The sequence below is a fragment of the Lutra lutra genome, chromosome 11 (genome assembly GCF_902655055.1).
Source record: "Lutra lutra chromosome 11, mLutLut1.2, whole genome shotgun sequence".
Taxonomy (NCBI): Eukaryota; Metazoa; Chordata; class Mammalia; order Carnivora; family Mustelidae; genus Lutra; species Lutra lutra.
The window spans coordinates 49,742,153-49,761,867 of NC_062288.1; the positions used below are offsets into that span (position 1 = coordinate 49,742,153).

Consider the following 19,715-nt stretch of genomic DNA (forward strand, 5'->3'; position numbering starts at 1 on the left):
CTGCTAGACCTTATACACAAATTCATTATAGTCACAAGATACAAATCAATGCACAGAAATCTACTGCATTCCTATACACCAATAATGAAGTAGCAGGAAGAGAAATGAAAGAACTGGTTCCATTTACAATTACACCAAAAACTGTAAGATATGTAAGAATAAAGCTAACCAAGAGATAAAAGATCTGTACTCTTAAACAGTAAAACACTGATGAAAGAAAGTCAAGAAATGAAAAGATATTCCATTCCCATGGATTGAAAAATATTGTTAAAATGTCCACACTACCCAAAGCAATCTACACATTTAATGCAATCCTTATCCTAGTATCACAAGCATTTTTCAGAGCTAGAAGATAGTCTTAAAATTTGTATCAGACCACAAAAGATCCCAAATAGTCAAAGAAATCTTGAAAGAGAAAAGCAAAGCTGAAGGCATCACAATTCTGGACTTCATGTTCTATTACAAAGATGTAGTCATTGGACAGTATGTTACTGCCACAAGAACAGACCCATAGATCAATGGAACAGAATGGAAAACTCAGAAGGAAACCCACAGCTATATGAACATTAATCTTCAACAAAGCAAGAAAGAATATCCAATGGAAAAAAAGACAGTCTCTTAAACAAATAGTGTTTTGCTGGGAAAACTAAACAGCAGCATGCAAAAGGATGAAACTGCACCCCTTTCTTATACCATACATGAAAATAAATTCAAAATGGATGAAAGACATAAACATGAGAAAGGAAGGCATCAAAATCCTGGAGGAGAACACAGGCAGTAACCTCTCTAACCTGGACCATAGCAATTTCTTACTAGATAGGTCTCCTGAGGCAAGGGAAACAAAAGCAAAAGTAAGCCATTGGGACTTCATCAAAATAAAAATCTTCTGCACCACAAAGGAAACAGTCAACCAAACTAAAAGTCACCCTACAGAACGGGAGAATATATTTGCCAGTGACATACTGGAGGAAGGGTTAGTATCCAAGATCTATTAAGAACTTACCAAACTCAACATGCAAACAAAACAAAACAAAAAAAACACAAATAATCCAGTTCAAAAATGGGCAAAAGACATCAGTAGACACTGCTGCAAAGATGTCTATTGATGTCTAATAGACACATGAAAAGATGCTCAACATCAGAGAAATACTAATCAAAACTACCATGAGACATCACCTCACACCTGTCAGAACGGCTAAAATTAACAACATAGGAAACAACAGTTGTTGGAGAGGATACGGAGAAAGGGGAGCCCTCTTACACTGTTGGCGGGAATGCAACTGGTGCAGCCACTCTGGACAATGTATGGAGGTTCCTCAAATGTTAACAGAAATAACCTATGATCCAGCATTTGCACTACTAAGTAATCACCCAAAGATATACAAAAATACTCATTCAGAGGAATACATGCAGCCCACTGCTTATAGCAGCATTATCTACAATAGCCAAATTATGCAAAGAGCCCAAAAAGTCCAACAACTGATGGATAAAGAATATGTAGTATATGTATACAACGGTATATTACCCATAAAAAATGAAATCTTGCCATTTGCAATGACATGGGTGGAGCTAGAGTATTATGTGAAGTCAAGTCAGAGAAGGACAAATAGCATGAATTTACTCATAGGTGGAACTTAAGAAACAAATGAACATGGGGGAACAAAAAGAGGCAAAGCAAGAAACAGACTTATAACTATATAGAACAAACTGAGGATTACTGGGGGTGGGGTTGAGTGGGGTGTTAAATAGATGAGGGGTATTAAAGAAAGGCAATTGCTGTGATGAACATCGGGTGTTCTATATAAATGGTGAATCACCAAGTTCTACACCTAAAACTAACAATGCATGGTGTTAACTAGCTGGAATTTTAATAAAACCTTGGGGGAAAAAGTTAAATAAAGATCTTATAGCAAAACCTTCAAAAACAATCCTATAATTAAGAAGTCCTCATCTGAGCCATAGAACACAGATAATTATCATCATATTACTATTTTTTTAATTCTCCCTAGAATGCAGTAGAAGAATGTTTAATTAGTTACGTACAGTGAATGTCTTAGGGTGGTGGTTTCCAAACTGCAGTATGCATTAGGATCCCATGGCAGAGATGTCTGCTGAGACACAATTACTGGGGCCCATACCCATAGCTTCTAATTAAGCCAGTCTGAGGTGGAGCCTTCTAACAAGTTCCAAAGCACACCGATGCTCTCTGGGAACCACACTTTGAGAACCAGTACCTCAGTGCATTAGCACTTAATTCTCCAGCAAAAACTGTGGGAAAATGTTTCTCTGATATGCAGAACATGAGATTATATTCAATTTCTCTTCTAAAATATATTAAGAAGAATGGGAGGTGGTAACTTCAGATGTTTAAGGATGAATAATTTCAGGCAATAAAGTAGATATTGTCTAACTCTGCAACATTTAGGCTATAAAATACAGTATTTAAATAAATAATTGGAGCCTTAAAGGAGGGCATGTGATATAATCAGCACCGATTGTGATATCCAACTGACGAATCACTGCACTCTACCTCTAAAACTAGTAATACACTATAGGTTAATTGAATTTAAATAAAATAAAATTTAAAAATATTTATGATAGCTTAACATTGATATAATTATGACCATATACAGGTAAATTCCAATACACCAAATTCATTATTTTAAGAAAACAGTGTAAACTGTGCAAACTACTCATACCATTAAAATGGTTTCTATTTATATCATCTCATTTGAAAACTAACCAATTAAGATTGAGTCAATTTATTATGGATGTGACCACCTTCTATCCAAAGTAAGAGGCATTATTTTATTATAAATGTCAATATTCTTATTACCACTACCTTCACGTTCGTACAAATCCGTCTGTTCCAAACTCTTCACTGATTAACATCAGCTTAAACAGTCAGTTAGTTCTAACTTATTTCATTGGCAAGTTTCTGACAAGCATAATGCCTAATAACCAGTAACTATTTAAACCATAAATATGCAATAAATGTCAGTAAAAGGTCCCAAAGCATTTTTAGAACATGAGGGGAAAAAAATTACTAGGTAATCTAAACACGAAGTGATTATGTGAGATTTTAAAAGAAGCTGGTTTGTGAACTCAAATGTTAAAGGTATCTATAGCTGTGCAGGTAACTTACCATACAGGCCTTAAATGGTTAGAAAGACTACCCTTCCACCTAGATATGGGAAATTGGCTCATACAGTTTTCTCAGTGAACAGTAAGTGTGGTTCACTATGCTCGTACTATTTGCATAAACAACACTAATACTGTTAGACACCTGCTTTCCTTCCAGGAATCTGAAATTGTTGTAGATGCTAAGACAGGGGATGCCTATGACCAACCCCACGTCATACCCCGAACACTAGTCTCTAATGGGCTTCCCTGGTGAGAACCATCACCCACATGCTGCTGAATTTTCATAGCTGGTGGGAGAGAAGATGCTTTGTGTGACCCTTCAAGGGAAGCCAAGAACCTAAGCAAGAGGACACATGGATTCTCCCAGACTCTGCATGTGCTTCTCCTATGACTCAGCTGTGAATCCTCTCTACTTCACTGTTAGCGTTTTTAACTTGAGTCCAACTATACGTGGTATCTTCCAGCAAATTCCCAGAAAGGGGAATATTCTTGCAGACCCCCCACACAGCCATTTTCAGAAACCAGGATTCTTACCTGCTGATATGCTTCATAGATCACATCAAACAGAAAAGCCTGTGGCATTTCACTTGCTCGGTGTCTGGCACGTTCTAGTGAATGGTCTAAGCGACCATCTGCAGAGGGACTGATTACTGTAGATACAAGAGGTCGAACTGCTCCTGCTGCCTGAAGAACAAACAGAGATCCAGTTAACATTTATTTCACCTGGAGCAAATTTCAAAGTCAAACACAGAACTCTCTCATTTTGAGGAGATTTTATTCCTGGGTTGAACAAATAACCTCAAGAAAATATTTGAACAAGAGTTGATTTGGTTCATAAATCAGTATTTCACAATCAAAACCCTCTTTCTTAATATTACAGTTCTATATAAGAGATAGAGATTTTTTTTCCATTATAGGTTCACAAATCCTTTTGGTCAGTGGACACTGAAATCTAATACTAGATCAGAATGGTGAGATCCAAGTGGGTATTCCATGAAGGCAGAAGGGTGAAGGAAGAGTTACTGTGCAAAAAATGGACATGGATTACACATCAGTATGTATTAGTGTGACTTCAAAAGTTTTACTTTCAACACAGATAATTAAGGAAAAAGATCACTCTTCCCTAAGATCCCCAAAATGAGACTAAGCCTAATTAACAACAAATTTATGTCTAATTCCTATAAAAAACCATTCCTTTCAAACCTTCTCAGAGCAACATTCCCTCAGATAAAGTAACCACTGATTTCAATTGCTCTGATAAAAGCTGTCTCCTTTATAGATGCATCTAAACAAAACAGAAAGGCACCTTGATACCTGATGATTTATCCCCGTCATCTTTAGCAGTGTTTCATTGTAGTCTGGAAGGTCATTACCAGACAACTGCTTTGGAGAAGCAGCTTTAAAATACAGTTCCTGTGGTAGGCCATTAAGGAACCTCCTCCAAAAGTTCTTATCTTCCATGTAACAAACACATAGGTATTACAGCACATCAAATCAATGAGCCACAGCCAATTTGGTCTGAAGAACACCAGTACCTGTGCAAGATAGACAGCCCATAAACTAGCTTGTAAAATCCCAGCAACTGGCTGAAAATCAAAGCTAATATGTGAGCCAAGTAGACAGTTTATAAACTGTCACCATTTCCAGTGACTCAAGTAGGAGTTTGGAGCCTAGAAATAAAAGCAAAAATGAGGAGATAGCCAGGGCTGACAGGAAGGGAGAGATGTCCAAGTAGGCGAAAGATAAATAAGGAGAAAACCTAATTGGTCAAGTCTGACACATATCAATAGAAGTTAAAAGAAACAGACTTGCATGCATACACACACACACACACACACACACACACATAGCTTTTAAGGGAAAAGTTCTATTTATATTGCAACTATATATACATAATACTGGAATTCTATACCAAGCCATGAAGCAAATCTATTTGAAAGAGAGAATGAGTCACAAAATGTCAGCATGAGGACTTGAGCAGACTCTCTCCAGCAAAGGAATTAGTGAAAAATATTTTAAATACTTATTCATACTTAATATTTTATACTTAAATATTTTAAAATAACCATTTAAAATCCTTGAAGGGCATGCAGCAGATAAAACATTTTTCAAGAATATCAACTAAATCTCGGGGCACCTGGGTGACTCGGTGGGTTAAGGCCTTTGGCTCAGGTCGTGATCCCGGGGTCCTGGAATCAAGCCCCAAGTCGGGCTCTCTGCTCAGCAGGGAGCCTGCTTCCTCCTCTCTCTGCCTGCTTCTCTGCCTACTTATGATCTCTATCTGTCAAGTGAATAAATAAAAATCTTTAAAAAAAAAAAAAAGAATATCAACTAAATCTTGGTAAAAATAGTGCTTGTGGTACTCAAGCCACAATCTATTTCTTCCTTAATCATCCATCCAGCTCAGTGTGACAGAAATTCCACTAGGAGTAGATACGGCTTGAAAAGATGGGGCCTTCCTCTCCCACTACCACTCAGCTCCAGGTCACAGAGGCTAAAATTAAAGCCAACTGTGGACAAGAGACTGGAGACTCCCTTCCCACTACATAGGCTCCACTCCCAAGTGGAGTATCTATCCCAGTCATAGTAAGCACAGAATGAATCCTGGGCCCTGAACACCCTTAACAACCAATCTCACATAGGGCAGAGGTTTTCACCAGAAGCATAACAAAAGGTTAGAGTCCTCAAATGTCTCCACGGACCACCCTGCTCATGAAGTAGGAGTGTCACCTAGAAAAACAAGACATCATGCCTCACCAAGCAGCGGTGTGGTGATTTTTTTTTTTTTAAAGATTTTATTTATTTATTTGACAGATAGAGATCACAAGTTGGCAGAGAGGCAGGCAGAGAGAGAGGAGGAAGCAGGCTCCCCGCCGAGCAGAGAGCCCCATGTGGGGCTCGATCCCAGGACCCTGAGATCATGACCTGAGCCGAAGGCAGAGGATTTAACCCACTGAGCCACCCAGGCGCCCCTATGTGTGGTGATTTTTTATAGGGAGAGAGACAGGCTGCAAGAACAGAGCTATCAAGATCTCCCAAAGAAAACTCACCTTGTATGTAACCGACGATGACCAAGTTTAAATCGAAGTACCCTGGCAGAAGAAACAGAGACTATCATGCTAGGCAATTAAGAGGAAGATGGTAGCTATGAAACAGCAAAAACCTCAACCGCTGGCAAGCTAGTTTACCAGGGAGAACCGCAGAAAGAGACAAGTAACAACAACCCCATGGAATCAGAGCAAACTTCCAATACTGGCCTCAAAAACTATCCTTGCAATGGAACCAAAGTTTAATTGAATCAGAGTATAGAGCATTTTATACCTCAGGCATTGTTAAGGAAGGAAGGAAGGAAGGAAGGAAGGGAAGAGAAAAAAGAAAAGAAAGCAATTTGCAGGCAATGAATACAGTTTATCAGTTAAGTGGGATATCAGAAACAGTAAGAGACTAAGAAAGACAAAAGGAACCCTACTAAACTACTTTCATTCCAACCTGGCTACATTCATGACCAAGATTACACCCTCTGTGAGGGACTGTGGAGACTTCACTGGGTAGGAGGAGAAAACGACTTCACTGAAACAGATCAGCAAAGTCACAGGATACAGTAACAGTTAAGTCTGAGAAAATGGGAGGGAGACTACCATCATATAGAAATGATAAATTATGGAAAGGTCTAACAAGCAATGAATGGATAAAGGAAATGTGCTGCATATATCCACAAGGAAATATTTTTCAGCTATAAAGAACTTGTTTCAACAAAGGAAGTATTTTCAACAACAACATGGATGGACTTCGAGGGCAATGTGTTAAGTGAACCAAGTCAGAGAAGACCAATACCTTATGATCTCACCTACATAGGTAATTCAAAAAAAGGGGGGAGGGGGCGCTCAAAGATACAACAGATTGGAAGTGGGCAGAAGTGAGAGGACAGAGGTGGGCAAAATGGGTGAAAGTAGTCAAAACGTAAAATTTTCAGTGACAAATTAATCCCGGGGATATAATGTACAGCATGGACTATGATTAATACTCCATAGTATCAAGTTGCTCAGAGATCTTAAAAATCCTAAGGAAAGGATTCTCTATGTCTGGTGACAGATGTTAACTTATTTTGGTGATCATTTCAGAATGTGAACAAATGTTGAAACCTTATGTTGTACACCTGCAATTTATGTTATATATCAATTATACCTCAAAAAAATCTGTCAAAAAACTTCTACATGTCAGAATTTCAAAACTGTGGAAGGTGAACATGCTAATAATGAATCCAAGAAGAAACTGGGAAAATAGAAGATAATGAGATGAAAAGATACAGTATGAAACACAGCATGTGGCTGAAACAGTTCTAAGAGGGAAATTTATAGCTGTGAATGTCTATGTATAAAGAGACCTTCTCAAGGCAAAAACCTTCTACCTTAAAGGGTACCCTCCTACCTTAAGTTTTTTGGAAAGAAACAATAACAACAACAACAAAAAAAAAAACCCTCAAACTAAATCAAGTGTAAGTAGTAAATAGAGATTAGAATAAATGTAGTAGAGAATATAAAAATAGAAAAAAATAATCAATATCCAAAATCAGTTCTTTGAAAGAATTAACATGATTGACAAACCTTTAACTGGACAAACCAAGGGAGGGGGAGGGGATTCTAATTAGTGAAATCAGGAATCAAAGTGATGGTGTTTCTACCAACCTCACAGAAATAAGGAATATAGAACTATGAACAAGTGGATTTTGGCAAATTAGATGAAATTTCTGTTTCCTAGAAAGGTATCGACTACAAAAACTGATTCAACAATAGACAATATGAACGGACCTGTAACAAGTAAGAAAACACAATTAGCAATTTTTATTTTGTACGGGGAAAAAGCCCAGGCAGCTTCACTGGTTACCCCAAAAACAAAAAACAAAACAAAAAACCTCTTCAATACTAATTCTTCACATTATTCCAGCAAGTAATATAGCAGAGAATGCTTCCTAACTCACTCTGTAATGTAAGTACTACCAAAACCAGACAAAGGTATCACATAAAAGTAAACTACAGACTAAAACCCCTGATGAATACAGAGGCATAAATCTTCAACAAAATACTAACAAACCAAATTTGGCAATATATAATAAGTATTACATACCATAACCAAGTGGGATTTATCCCATGAATGCAAAACTGATTAAACATACCAAAAATCAATGTCATTTATCACCTTAATAAAGGGCAAAAACAAGAACACATCAACAGATGCAGAAAGAGCATCTGATAAAATGCAGCACTCCTTCATGAAAAAAACATGCAACAAAATTAGGAATAGAACTTTCTCTAGCCAATAAAGGCCAATTATGAAAAACCCACAGGTAACATCATGTTTGAAAATACTCTGTATTTTCACTTTAATATCAGGAACAGAAATATATCCACTGTCACCACAGCTGTTAAACATTGTACTGGAAGTTCTATCAGGAAAATTAGTCAAAGAAAAAAAAAAAACTAATAAAGGCATCCAAAAGGAGTGACACTATCTCCATTTGCAGACAATATTGTGTAGAAAATTCTGATGAATTCCCTTAAAAAAAAACTAGGAATAAACACATACAGCAAAAAGCTACAAGATCAATTAAAAAAAAATCACTTCTATCTCTACATTAGCGGTGAAGCACTGGAAAAGAAAAAAATTATTTACAGTAGTGTCAGAAAGAAAACATATATGATTTAACAACAAAGTTCAAAATTTATTCTCTGAGAACTATAAAAATTCCCAAGCTCTTTTGCAGAAGCCAGCATCCCTACCTACTGTCTGGCACTTATTCCTTTCTCTACAGCCACAATACTCCTTCTATGCTGCCTGATCAATTTTCATTTCTTCAGTCAACTATATTCATTAGTGTCCACACATTCTATGACATCTCCAGTCAAGTCATTCCTCCTCTGATCACACCTATCTTCCAAGTAGGACCACATTTCTCCTAGTCAGTTTCAAACAAAAGTCTGCTGAAGCAGCTAAGTTACCTAGAAATCAGTTTTTACTTGAAAAATACACATATGTATCTAAAATTTAAATTTAAAAATTTAAAAAAAAAACAGAAATAGGGGCAAAAGACTCATGGACAAATCAATGAGAACATATAAATCTTTAAGTACTTGAAAAATTACCCAAGATATTAACAAAAGACTAAATTAAACTACAGAGAGAAAGCATTTTCTACTAACTGGATTAGGAAAAAGTCAGTCTAACAGAATCAATTGGTAAGGATATGGCTTTAACTCAAACTCTTGTTATACTCTATCAAGGGGAATTTGTACATGTTCAGAAAGTAATTTAGCATCATCTGATCAAAATGGTAAAATGCATTTTATCTTGACGCTAGTGAAATCCTTGTTCATGTACTTAAGACAATAATAATGTTCATGCTAACAATGCTTACACTGGCAAAAATTAAACATGTTCACCAACTACAAATAGATGAATGGCGATATAAGGCAGTGATCATAAACACATGATAGCTGCAAAGATTCATATGAATAATTTCCCTAAATGTATTTTTTTGCAAAAGTGCTGTCAAAATAAAAGCAAAACAGAAGTTAAATGATACACTTTTTTTTTTTACTTTATACTTTATAGCGGGAAATTGAAAAGCATACAGACCTTTATCCTTTATACTTTATAGTGGGATATTAAAAAGCATAAAAACCTAGTATGTCCTTTAGGGATACATGCAACAAGATTAAAAAAAAAAGAAGAATAAAAACAAATTTCAGGATGTTTATACATATGGGGAAAATTAATAGGATCAAGGCAGGGATATAGTTTTTGGGGGTTTTTTTTTAAAGATTTTATTTATTTATTTGACACAGACAGGGATCCCAAGTAGGCAGAGAGGTAGGCGGAGACAGAGAGGAAAGCAGGCTCCCTGCAGAGCAGAGAGCCCAATGAGGGTTCTATCCAGGACCCTGAGATCATGACCTGAGCCCAAGGTAGAGGCTTAACCCACTGAGCCACCCAGGCACCCCAAGGCGGTATATAGTTTTAAAGTGACTATAATGTTCAGGTGGTAGGTCTAGAGGTGTCCAAAGCACTTTTCATGTTACACTGTTAGGAAATTTTAAAAGGGGATTTATGGGCTCTCATTTTGACTACTAAAAACTTCTCAAGAGAAAAAAACCATCCACATTTCGGATGTAATATTCCAGACTTAGTAAGGTTCTGGTTTAATGGAAGCCTAGAGATGTCATATCAAGGAACACAATAGGAAGACCACTTAAAATACAAAGTCACTACTCACTTACTCAATAAAATGCCCATGAAAAGGGTCACATGTCAAAACAAACAAAACAAAACAAAAAAAACACTCTTTGGCTGACCCTGTTTTTCTTCCAATTACCACTCACTCAGCTATCTGGTTTAAACAAATGGAGAAGAAAGATGCTAAAATTGCCAGGCATGTACTCCATAGCTATTTCCATAGAAAGAGACTTTTATTCAGACAAATAATCAGTTATATTGATCTTTTCTTAAATTTAAAGGTTCAAAATTAAGACACAAGTATGGACAGAGTCATTTAGCTGCTTCTACAATAGAGCCATCTGGATAGTTTGTTATATGAAGCATAATTCTGAAGTTGTCCAATAATACACTGTCTCATTTGGAATTAGCCTAATAAGCCCTGAATGGAAGCTTAACAGCTCAGCACCACACTGATTACCTGCCTCTCAAGCTAATCTATCCAAGTATTTCCACATGTTAATGCAGGGATATCATCATAGATACAAATCAAACAAAGTGGAAAAATGAACCCCACCTCTTGTTTACTTTTAAAAGCACATTTAAACAATAATTATCCATACACAGAGCAGGTACTGACATGCATTCCTACTCACATATCTGTATTCAAGCTAACTATGACAATGCACTATAGAAATCTTGACTATATAATTACAATTTCATTTAGCGGAGTTGTCTTTATTCCAAGACTACTTAATAAATGTTTACACAATCCCATCTCGAAAGGTAATCATTGGCCATTTTGAGATTTTGACTATTTTATATTTTGATAACAGATTACCTCCAATCTCCTTCCATAAAAAATAATATATTCAATACAGAAATGCAAGCATGTTATAAGAATCTGTCCAAATTGTTCCATCACTGCAAGTGCCCCTAGAAAAGGATATGCAGCAAAAATAAGACCCTCATTTGATATACTCAACTTTAATTCATGAAAATCAAAGTAGTACCATTTAACTTATATCTAAAATGATCTCAAGTGTTCTTCTTGAATGTTCTGAATGTTTAATAAGCTTTATTGCATTTTAAGCCCTAGACATACCATGGTTCCTTGATCTGCGCTCCTTCCAACTTTGAGAGTAATACATGGAATATACAGGAGTAGTAGTTTTTAAAAAGCAAAAAAAAAAAAAAAAACCCTTCTCATGCAGTAGCCTTTTCAACATCAAGAACAGATCAAGTTTTACCTCATTCCATAGTAGTCAGGGAGTAATTCACCATGTGCCCTGGGCACTTCAACTTTTGTGAAAGTCTCAACTTTCCCACTAAATAATCAGAACTCACTGCTTTTTCACAAATTAAATGGCTTCTTTAGGTGTAGGACTTAATACCAACATTTCTTTCCCTCCAGTAAGATACAGAATCCAATGGCCCAGGAGCATGTATTACCTGACACCCACCTAATACTGAATTCTGAGCTTCAACACATTTGATCATGTTCAAAACTAACCAGTAGAAAACCAGCACAACTTACTGTTAGCCAAGGTCAATTCTACTTATGATACTTTGTTTGGAAAATATCATCATCTGTCAAGTCATTTTTCAGCTCTTTTAAAATAAGTCCAAAATACTTTCCATAAATTTCTAATACTGGGTAATCAATGAGTATATTGTTCCTGATGTACACATATTAACTTTTACTTCTGAAGTGTTCTTTAATCATTACTAAGTATAGCCCTGCTGTAAAACACAGATTGCCCACACACTCACACCCCCCCCCATGTCAGAGTTTCTGGTTATTAAATTACGCTGTTTCTCTTCAGAAAAGGAGTCAGATTTTCTAACTAAAAACTAATGTTGTTAACCATCCTACAGGACATGGTATAGCCCCCCAGAGAGTATCTTACCCAAAATGTCAGTTGTGCCAAGGTTGAGAAATACTGTGCCACTTCCATATTCAGGTATAGAAAAAAAAAATAATAATAAGGTTTCCAAGTTTATAAAATTCCCTTTTGCCTTAAATACTGGAAAAACCATCCAATATAAAGCATAGGAGAGTCTTTCATGAGGTAAGCAGTAAGATGCACCTTGGTCAAGTGCTGATTAGCTCACAAGCAGTTGAAACTCTTTAATTAGGGGCACCTGGGTGGTTCAGTCAGTTAAGCATCTGTCTCAGGTTCAGGTTATGATCTCAGGGTCCTGGGATCAGCATTGGAGTTCCCTGCTCAGAATGCACTCTGCTTCTCCCTCTCCTTCTGCCCCCCCCCTTGCTCCTGTGAGCTCACTCACTCTCTAATAAAATCTTAAAAAAACAATTAAAAAAGAAACTCTTTAAGTACTATAGCCATCAGTAAGTAGGTCTGCCGAGTTTTGACAAGCAATTCAGTGTCTGAACTAATTTCACAAAATCTTGGGAGGACGCAGGGAGGTCAGGAGCACAAGAATTTTAGAAGAAAAGAAAATCAGGTCTACTGGCAGGGAACGGCAAAGAGAAACTGAATCATACAAAAATACACATGTCTTATTACCTTATGACTCACGTTGTCCCATCAGGTCCAGCCAATCCAGTTCCCTCAACATTTTTTTCCAATCTGTACTTCTCTGTTTCAATTGGCTGAAATGGACCTTCATCATTCAGCTCAATCAATACTGCAGATCCCAAACTAATTGTAGCTCCCTCAATCTCCTCCTGTACTCCAAATATTAAACCAGGGAGACAGCGATCTTTGTAAACTTCAAGTCTTAGGTTATTTCCTCTTAGGGGTGAGGGGAAAGACAGGAAATCAATGGTTCCCCCCTTGTATCCAGAAGCCAATTCAAGGAAAGAGATCAGGGAGAATTAATGAATTCAGACCTACACATGATCTCAGACATGCTGAAAAAAGCAAATTTAAGTGGTTCTGTCCAGCTGGAAGTTGAACATACAAGGTCTGGAATTATAGCAGAGAAGGTATAGCATGAGAGATTTTGGAAAGAACATGTCAAGTAGTAGTTAAAATGGTTACATGTAAATGCTTTTTACCAAGTAGAATAATCATCTCACAAAGTTATATGCTGTAGCATTCTTTTCATACAGTAGTCTGGAAGAGAGAAAAAACATAGGGACAGAGAACACATCAGTATCCGTAGTTGACAGGGATTAGGAACAGAGCAAGGGTCTGAGTACCGAGCAGCACCAGGAAGCAATTCTTTGTAGTGTGAGAAAGTTCTATTGTGATTACAATCCTCTATACAGATATAAACACTCAGACTATGTACCTTCCCCAAAGCAAATTTTACTGTATGTCATTTTTTCAATTAAGTAATGTGAGCATGATTTTCATTGCTCAGAAGTACTTTGTTGAGTTATGATACAAGCTAAAGGGGATGTTTATGGAAGATTGATCTGAAAAAAGCAGTCAAGAAAAAAGTGGTAAGGACTAGAGTCACAGAAGACAAGGTAGAGAAAGTTGCAGAAGGAAGATCTGGTTAAAACTGTCAAAATTAATGAAGCCACTCTGTATACACTGGTGTATTAGAATACGATTCATTTCTACTATCAGCCACAACCCCCACAGTTCACAACCAGACTGCTATTACTGTAGACACCAGACACAAGTGGGATTCTCACACCACATACACTCCTGACCCACTGGCTCCAAGTCCAGGAGGTCCTCACAGCCCCCACTGAGGTTCATCAAAACTCCTGGAACTCGAGAAAATGATTAGGACGGCATTTTTATTGTAATCACTTCAGATTACACATTTATGACCAAGGATATTTTATCAGAGCAGATAAATGAAGAGAGACACAGGGTAGGGTTTGGGAGAGTGCACAACATAGCTTCCTGGGTGTCCTCTCCTCGTCGAATAAGCAAGTGCTATGTTGTCAGCACACAACTGTTCAACCAGGTAGCCCCCCTGAGCTTCATTCAGCATCCAAGATTTTTACTGGGAAATCATTTTGGCAGTGTGAGTAACTGAATCACTGACCATGTGGTTGAATTCAGCCTCCAGCCCAATTCTTCTCTCCCAGAGGTAAGGCTGATTCAAAGCCTCAAATCTCCAATCACCATTGGTAATTAGAAACCATTAGTATTTCTGATGACCGTCAGGGGAGTGCAATGGGGCTCATAAAAAATAACGACCATCCTAATACTCAGACAATCCCAGTTATTTCCATTCTCCCTACAAGGAACCAAGTATAAAAGCCAGTCAAGTTCCTTATTTTACAACAGACTAAAAATGCATATCTAATTTGGGAATTGAAAAGCCACAGGTGAGTTTGGACAGAGCAATCAGAGAAGAAAAACACCAGATTGCTGTGCACAGAGGAATAAACTGAAGCAGGAGCAATAAATGTGACTGTTATTGTCAGAAGCTGATTAGGGAAGAGAAGATGAAACATGATTAGAGATACAAAAACAGAGGGTTTAAATTCATGCAAGTAATTAAGGAAGTGTCTTCCCTCAGGAGCACATCTCGAGGAGGTTGCTTCCTTGATACACTGTCATTTTCATATTCATGTTATTCCGGGCAGTTCTTCGAATATGATAGCTAGTTTAGAAGTCCTAACATGATTCTCACATTTCTGTGTTCCAACTTATTTTACCTTTGCCAAGATCTTTTCTTTTTTTTTAAGATTTATTTATTTATTTATTTGACAGACAGAGATCACAAGTAGGCAGAGAGGCAGGCAGAGAGAGAGGAAGGGAGAAGCAGGCTCCCTGCTGAGCAGAGAGCCCGATGCGGGGCTTGATCCCAGGAACCTGAGATCATGACCTGAGCCGAAGGCAGAGGCTTTAACCCACTGAGCCACCCAGGCGCCCCTGCCAACATCTCTCTTAAAACAAAACTGCTTTTTCACCTCTGGACTTTTAATTATTCAGAAATATACAAGGAATTTATACTTAGTAAAACTCTTGTACTTTCAGGGACGCCTGGGTGGCTCAGTTGGTTGAGCAGCTGCCTTCGGCTCAGGTCATGATCCCAGCGTCCTGGGATCAAGTCCCACATCGGGCTCCTTGCTTGGCGGGGAGCCTGCTTCTCCCTCTGCCTCTGCCTGCCACTCTGCCTGCCTGTGCTCGCTCGCTCTCCTCTCTCTCTGACAAATAAATAAAATCTTAAAAAAAAAAAAAAAACTCTTGTACTTTCAGCAGAATGGCTGACAAATTATCTTGCAAAACATCTTGCTATTTAAGTAGTTCAGGAGAAATGTTACTAACAGCTTTTTTCCCCAGTGTGACTTTTAAAGGTTTTTTTTACAAAGTTTTTCAGAATGAGGACTCACTGGATAAGTCCCTAGGACTAACCTCAGAGCCAGAATCCAAGGAAAATAGCAGAGATGCTTTAGGTTAGTAAGAGGCTTTAGTTTAAACAAGTGAGAAGGAATGAGGACTGACATTTTGAGCCCATGCTTGGCCAGTTAGAACTGTGGTCCTCACATAAAGATGCATGTAACCATTTAAAAGGTAAACCACCCAAAGTACAAGTATCCAGTGTGGTAACACTGCACAGAATTCTCTGCTGTCCTGGCTGGGATTCTGACAGGGAGGGGAATCTCCCTGTTACCTTAATTTGATGTGAGTTCACATTTTGGCTTAACATTACCATAAGATGGATAAAACCTCAAGCCAAAAATTAACATAAAGAGATCCCTAAATGGTAAAGCCCTTGGGATCCCCAGCAGAACCAACACAAATCTGTTCCAGAAACACATCCTCATCCCATGTCCAAAGGACTCCTACTTACATTGTCTTGCCAAACCTGGGCCTACAATACAGTTTACTCAACAGAGGACAAAACAAATCACAAGTGAACAAATGAAGTGAAAAACTACAAAAAATTACATTAGCTATAATGTATTAAATATTCATCTTTAAACACTGAAAAACAGAATACATAATCCTAAGAAAAAAGAGGCCAATAACATTTGAAAAGGACTGAGTCAAACTTCTAGAAATTGAATTTTTAATTGAAGACTACTTCAACAAGAGATTACATTAGGGCTGAAAAAATGAAAACTGAAGTTCTCCAGAAGAAACCACCCTCACACACACACACACACACACACACACACACACACACACACACACACACACACAGGTGGTAAGAGGACAGGGTAAGGTTTACCATACATACAGTGATGTAGAAGTAAAAGATAAAGCTGTAGGGTGAGCAATGGGGCAAGGTCAATACTTATAGGATAATGGTACAGAGGTTTCTAGAAATGGTAAGATATAAATCAAAATTCCTGAATAAATCCAAAGCAAGAGACAAAAAAAAAATTCTTATCTAGTCACATATTAGAGGGAGTGCACATTACCTGAGAAAAATAAGGGACTTTAAAATCCACCTGACAGACACTCCACAGCTAAGACAGCAGTGGGTTGGGAGGACCCTAGACTTTCCTCATCCCTCTAACATAACTAGATACTTACCAAATCGTTCTGAATGCCCAAGAAATAGACCTGATTACTGACAGAACAACTGCACCACTAGAGTCAGAGAAGAGGCCACACTGAGGAAAGCACACAGTGTGGAGATGTCATTTGGGAAGAAACGCTTCATAAGTACTGTAGAGGTGAGGGAGCCCTGGTCACAGAGGGAGCTCAAAGAGAGAGACAAGATTGCAGAGGGGAATGCAGGAGGAGAATATTTCCCAAAAGCCACTGGCTGGAAAAACTAGACAGGCTGGTTGTCTATGGAGTTTTTACAACCAGCGGGGGCTCAAAGTTGACTTTTTTAGAGGTCAGGCTGGAATAGAGCCCCAGGGCACTGCCCTGCTGCTGGAGACAACCCTGGGGAATACTGCATGATTTGAGGATCACCTAAGGCACAAAGGAAGAAAAGCGTTTGCTCTTCTAGCATCTGTGAGAGGTAGAGTTTCCAAAACTCTCTAGGGACAAAGGAGTCAGTGGGCACCATTTCCCTCCTCCACCCCTCTGCATAGATGCAGAGACACCTACTGAGGACAGCCAGCCCAGACACTGGCTGTTTAGCCTGCTTTGTGCAAATTCCATGCCCCTGGGCTCTGGTGTGACTGCCCTTCTAGGTAAAACCTGTGTCCATCCCATCGTGGTGAGACCCTCCCCCCAGACGACTAGCACAGCCCACCCCTCCATCCGTGCATATCACATCTTCCAACCATAGAGTTCTACAAGGTTTCAGTGTCAGTGGAAGTAGTATCAGGTCTCATTTAACAAGCAGACCAGAGCACATTTAGTTTAAACTTGCCACACTCTAGCCAAGGTTCTAACACTGCCCACTACAGGCCAGGAGAGCCTCTGCAGATGACTGACCTGAGGGTCAGAGCAGCCAAAACTCAGCAGCAGAGCACAGAGCATCAAATACATACCAGAGACACTCCCTGAAGCACCAGGTCCTAGAAACTATATGATCTCTTCTTCATAAAGACATTACTCTCAGGAGTAGCAACATAACAGGCTTTTCTAACACACACAAGATGACAGAGACCTATAAAAATGCTAAGATGGAAGAATTCATTCCAAAAGGAAGAACAAGAAAAGGTAGTGGCCAGAAATCTAATCAAAACAGATACAAGTAATATGACTGGTGGGGAATTTAAAGTAACCATAATAAGGATACTCTCTAGGCTTGAGAAAAACATGGAAGACATCAGGAAGAACCTTACAACAGAGAAGAAAGGAGTTAAGAAACAATCAGGCAGAAATTAAAACAGCAGTACTGAAATTCAAAACCAAATGGATGTAATGACCACAAGGATGGAAGAAGCAGAGAAATGAGTAAGTGATATAGAAGATAAAAGTTATAGACAATGTTGAATGAAAGAGAGAAGAATTATGGATCACAAGAGTAGACTTAGGGAATTCAGTAACTCCATCAAACATAGTAAGGTTCATAGCATAGGAGGCCCAGTGGAAGAAGACAGGGAAAAGGAGGCAGAAGGCTTATTTGAAGAAATAGCTGAAAACTTCCCTGATCAGGAGAGAAAACAGAGATCCCAATCCAGGAGACACAGAAAATTCTTATTAAAAATCAACAAAAACATGCCACATCAGGATATACTGTAAATTTGCAAAATGAAGTTAAAAAGAAAAAAACTGCAAATCATCAAAATACGTCCTTAACTTACAAAGGAAGACCCATAAGGCTAGCCACAGATCTCCACACAGAAACCTGGCAAGCCAGAAGACAGTGGCATGGCACCTTCAAGGTGCTAAAAGGGAAAAATCCGCAGCCAAGAATACTATATCCAGCAAAGCTATCATTCATAATAGAAGGAGAGATAAAGAGTTTGGACAGATATTGTCCAAAGAAGACATACAGATGGCTAACAGACACATGAAAGATGCTTGACATCACTCATCATCAGGGAAATTCAAATCAAATCTATAAGGAGATATCACCTCACACTTGTGAGGATGGCTAAAATTAACAACAGAGGAAACAACAGGTATTGGCAAGGATGCAGAGAAATGTGGATACCTCTTAGAGCTAGTACACTCTAAAAAAGCAGTATGGAGGTTCCTGAAAAAGTTTAAAATAGAATTACCCTAGGATTCAGCACTCACACTACAAGTTATTTACGCAAAGAATACAAAAATACAGGTTCAAAGGGAAACATGCATCCTGATGTTTATAGCAGCATTATCAATAGCCAAACTATCGAGAGAGCCCAAACATCCATCTTCTGAGGAATGGATCAAGGAGATGTGGTATATATGTGCAATGGAATATAACTCAGCCAAAAAAAAAAAAAAAAATCTTCCTATTGGCTAGGGCATGGATCAAGCTAGATAGTATTATACAGAGTGAAGTAAGTCAATCAGACAAAGACAAATACCATATGATTTCACTCATATGTGGAATTTTAGAAACAAAACAGGTGAACATACTGGGGGGAGAAAGGAGACAAACCAGGAAAGCCTCTTAACTATAGAGAATAAACTTAGGGTTACTAGAGGAGGGTTGGGGGAGTAAGTGGGTGATGGGGATTAAGGAGGGCGCTTGTTATGATAAACACCAAGTGTTGTATGGAAGTGATGAATCACTAAATTCTACGACTGAAATTAATATTCCACTGTACGTTAACTGGAATTTAAACAAAAACTTGAATAAAATAAATAACAATAAATTCTGCCTGACAGAAAATGTAGGTAACTTTCAAGGGACACAATAAGACTGGTAATGGGACACTAGTATACTGGTCAACAGACTTCTCACAAGCAAAATTAAAGCAAGGACACAATGATATATTTTCAAAGTACTGGGAAAGAGAAAATACTTATAAACTTAGAAATTTATACCCCAGCAAGTGATCACATGAAAGGCAGAAATAACCCTGAAAAGATTTACCTGCTAGCTGTATTAAAGTCTTCTCCCCTCCATGGAACCCT

At 38.1% G+C, this 19,715-nt stretch overlaps 1 protein-coding gene across 1 annotated transcript in view; it reads right to left on the reverse strand.

Annotated features, from left to right (window-relative positions):
• CRPPA (CDP-L-ribitol pyrophosphorylase A) overlaps nucleotides 1–19,715 on the reverse strand; it is a 301,401-nt gene that overhangs the window by 259,388 nt on the left and 22,298 nt on the right. Inside the window, exon 3 of the mRNA XM_047695505.1 lies at nucleotides 3,679–3,828. Coding sequence (XP_047551461.1) covers nucleotides 3,679–3,828 — 150 coding nt within the window. The remainder of the gene's footprint in view (nucleotides 1–3,678; nucleotides 3,829–19,715) is intronic.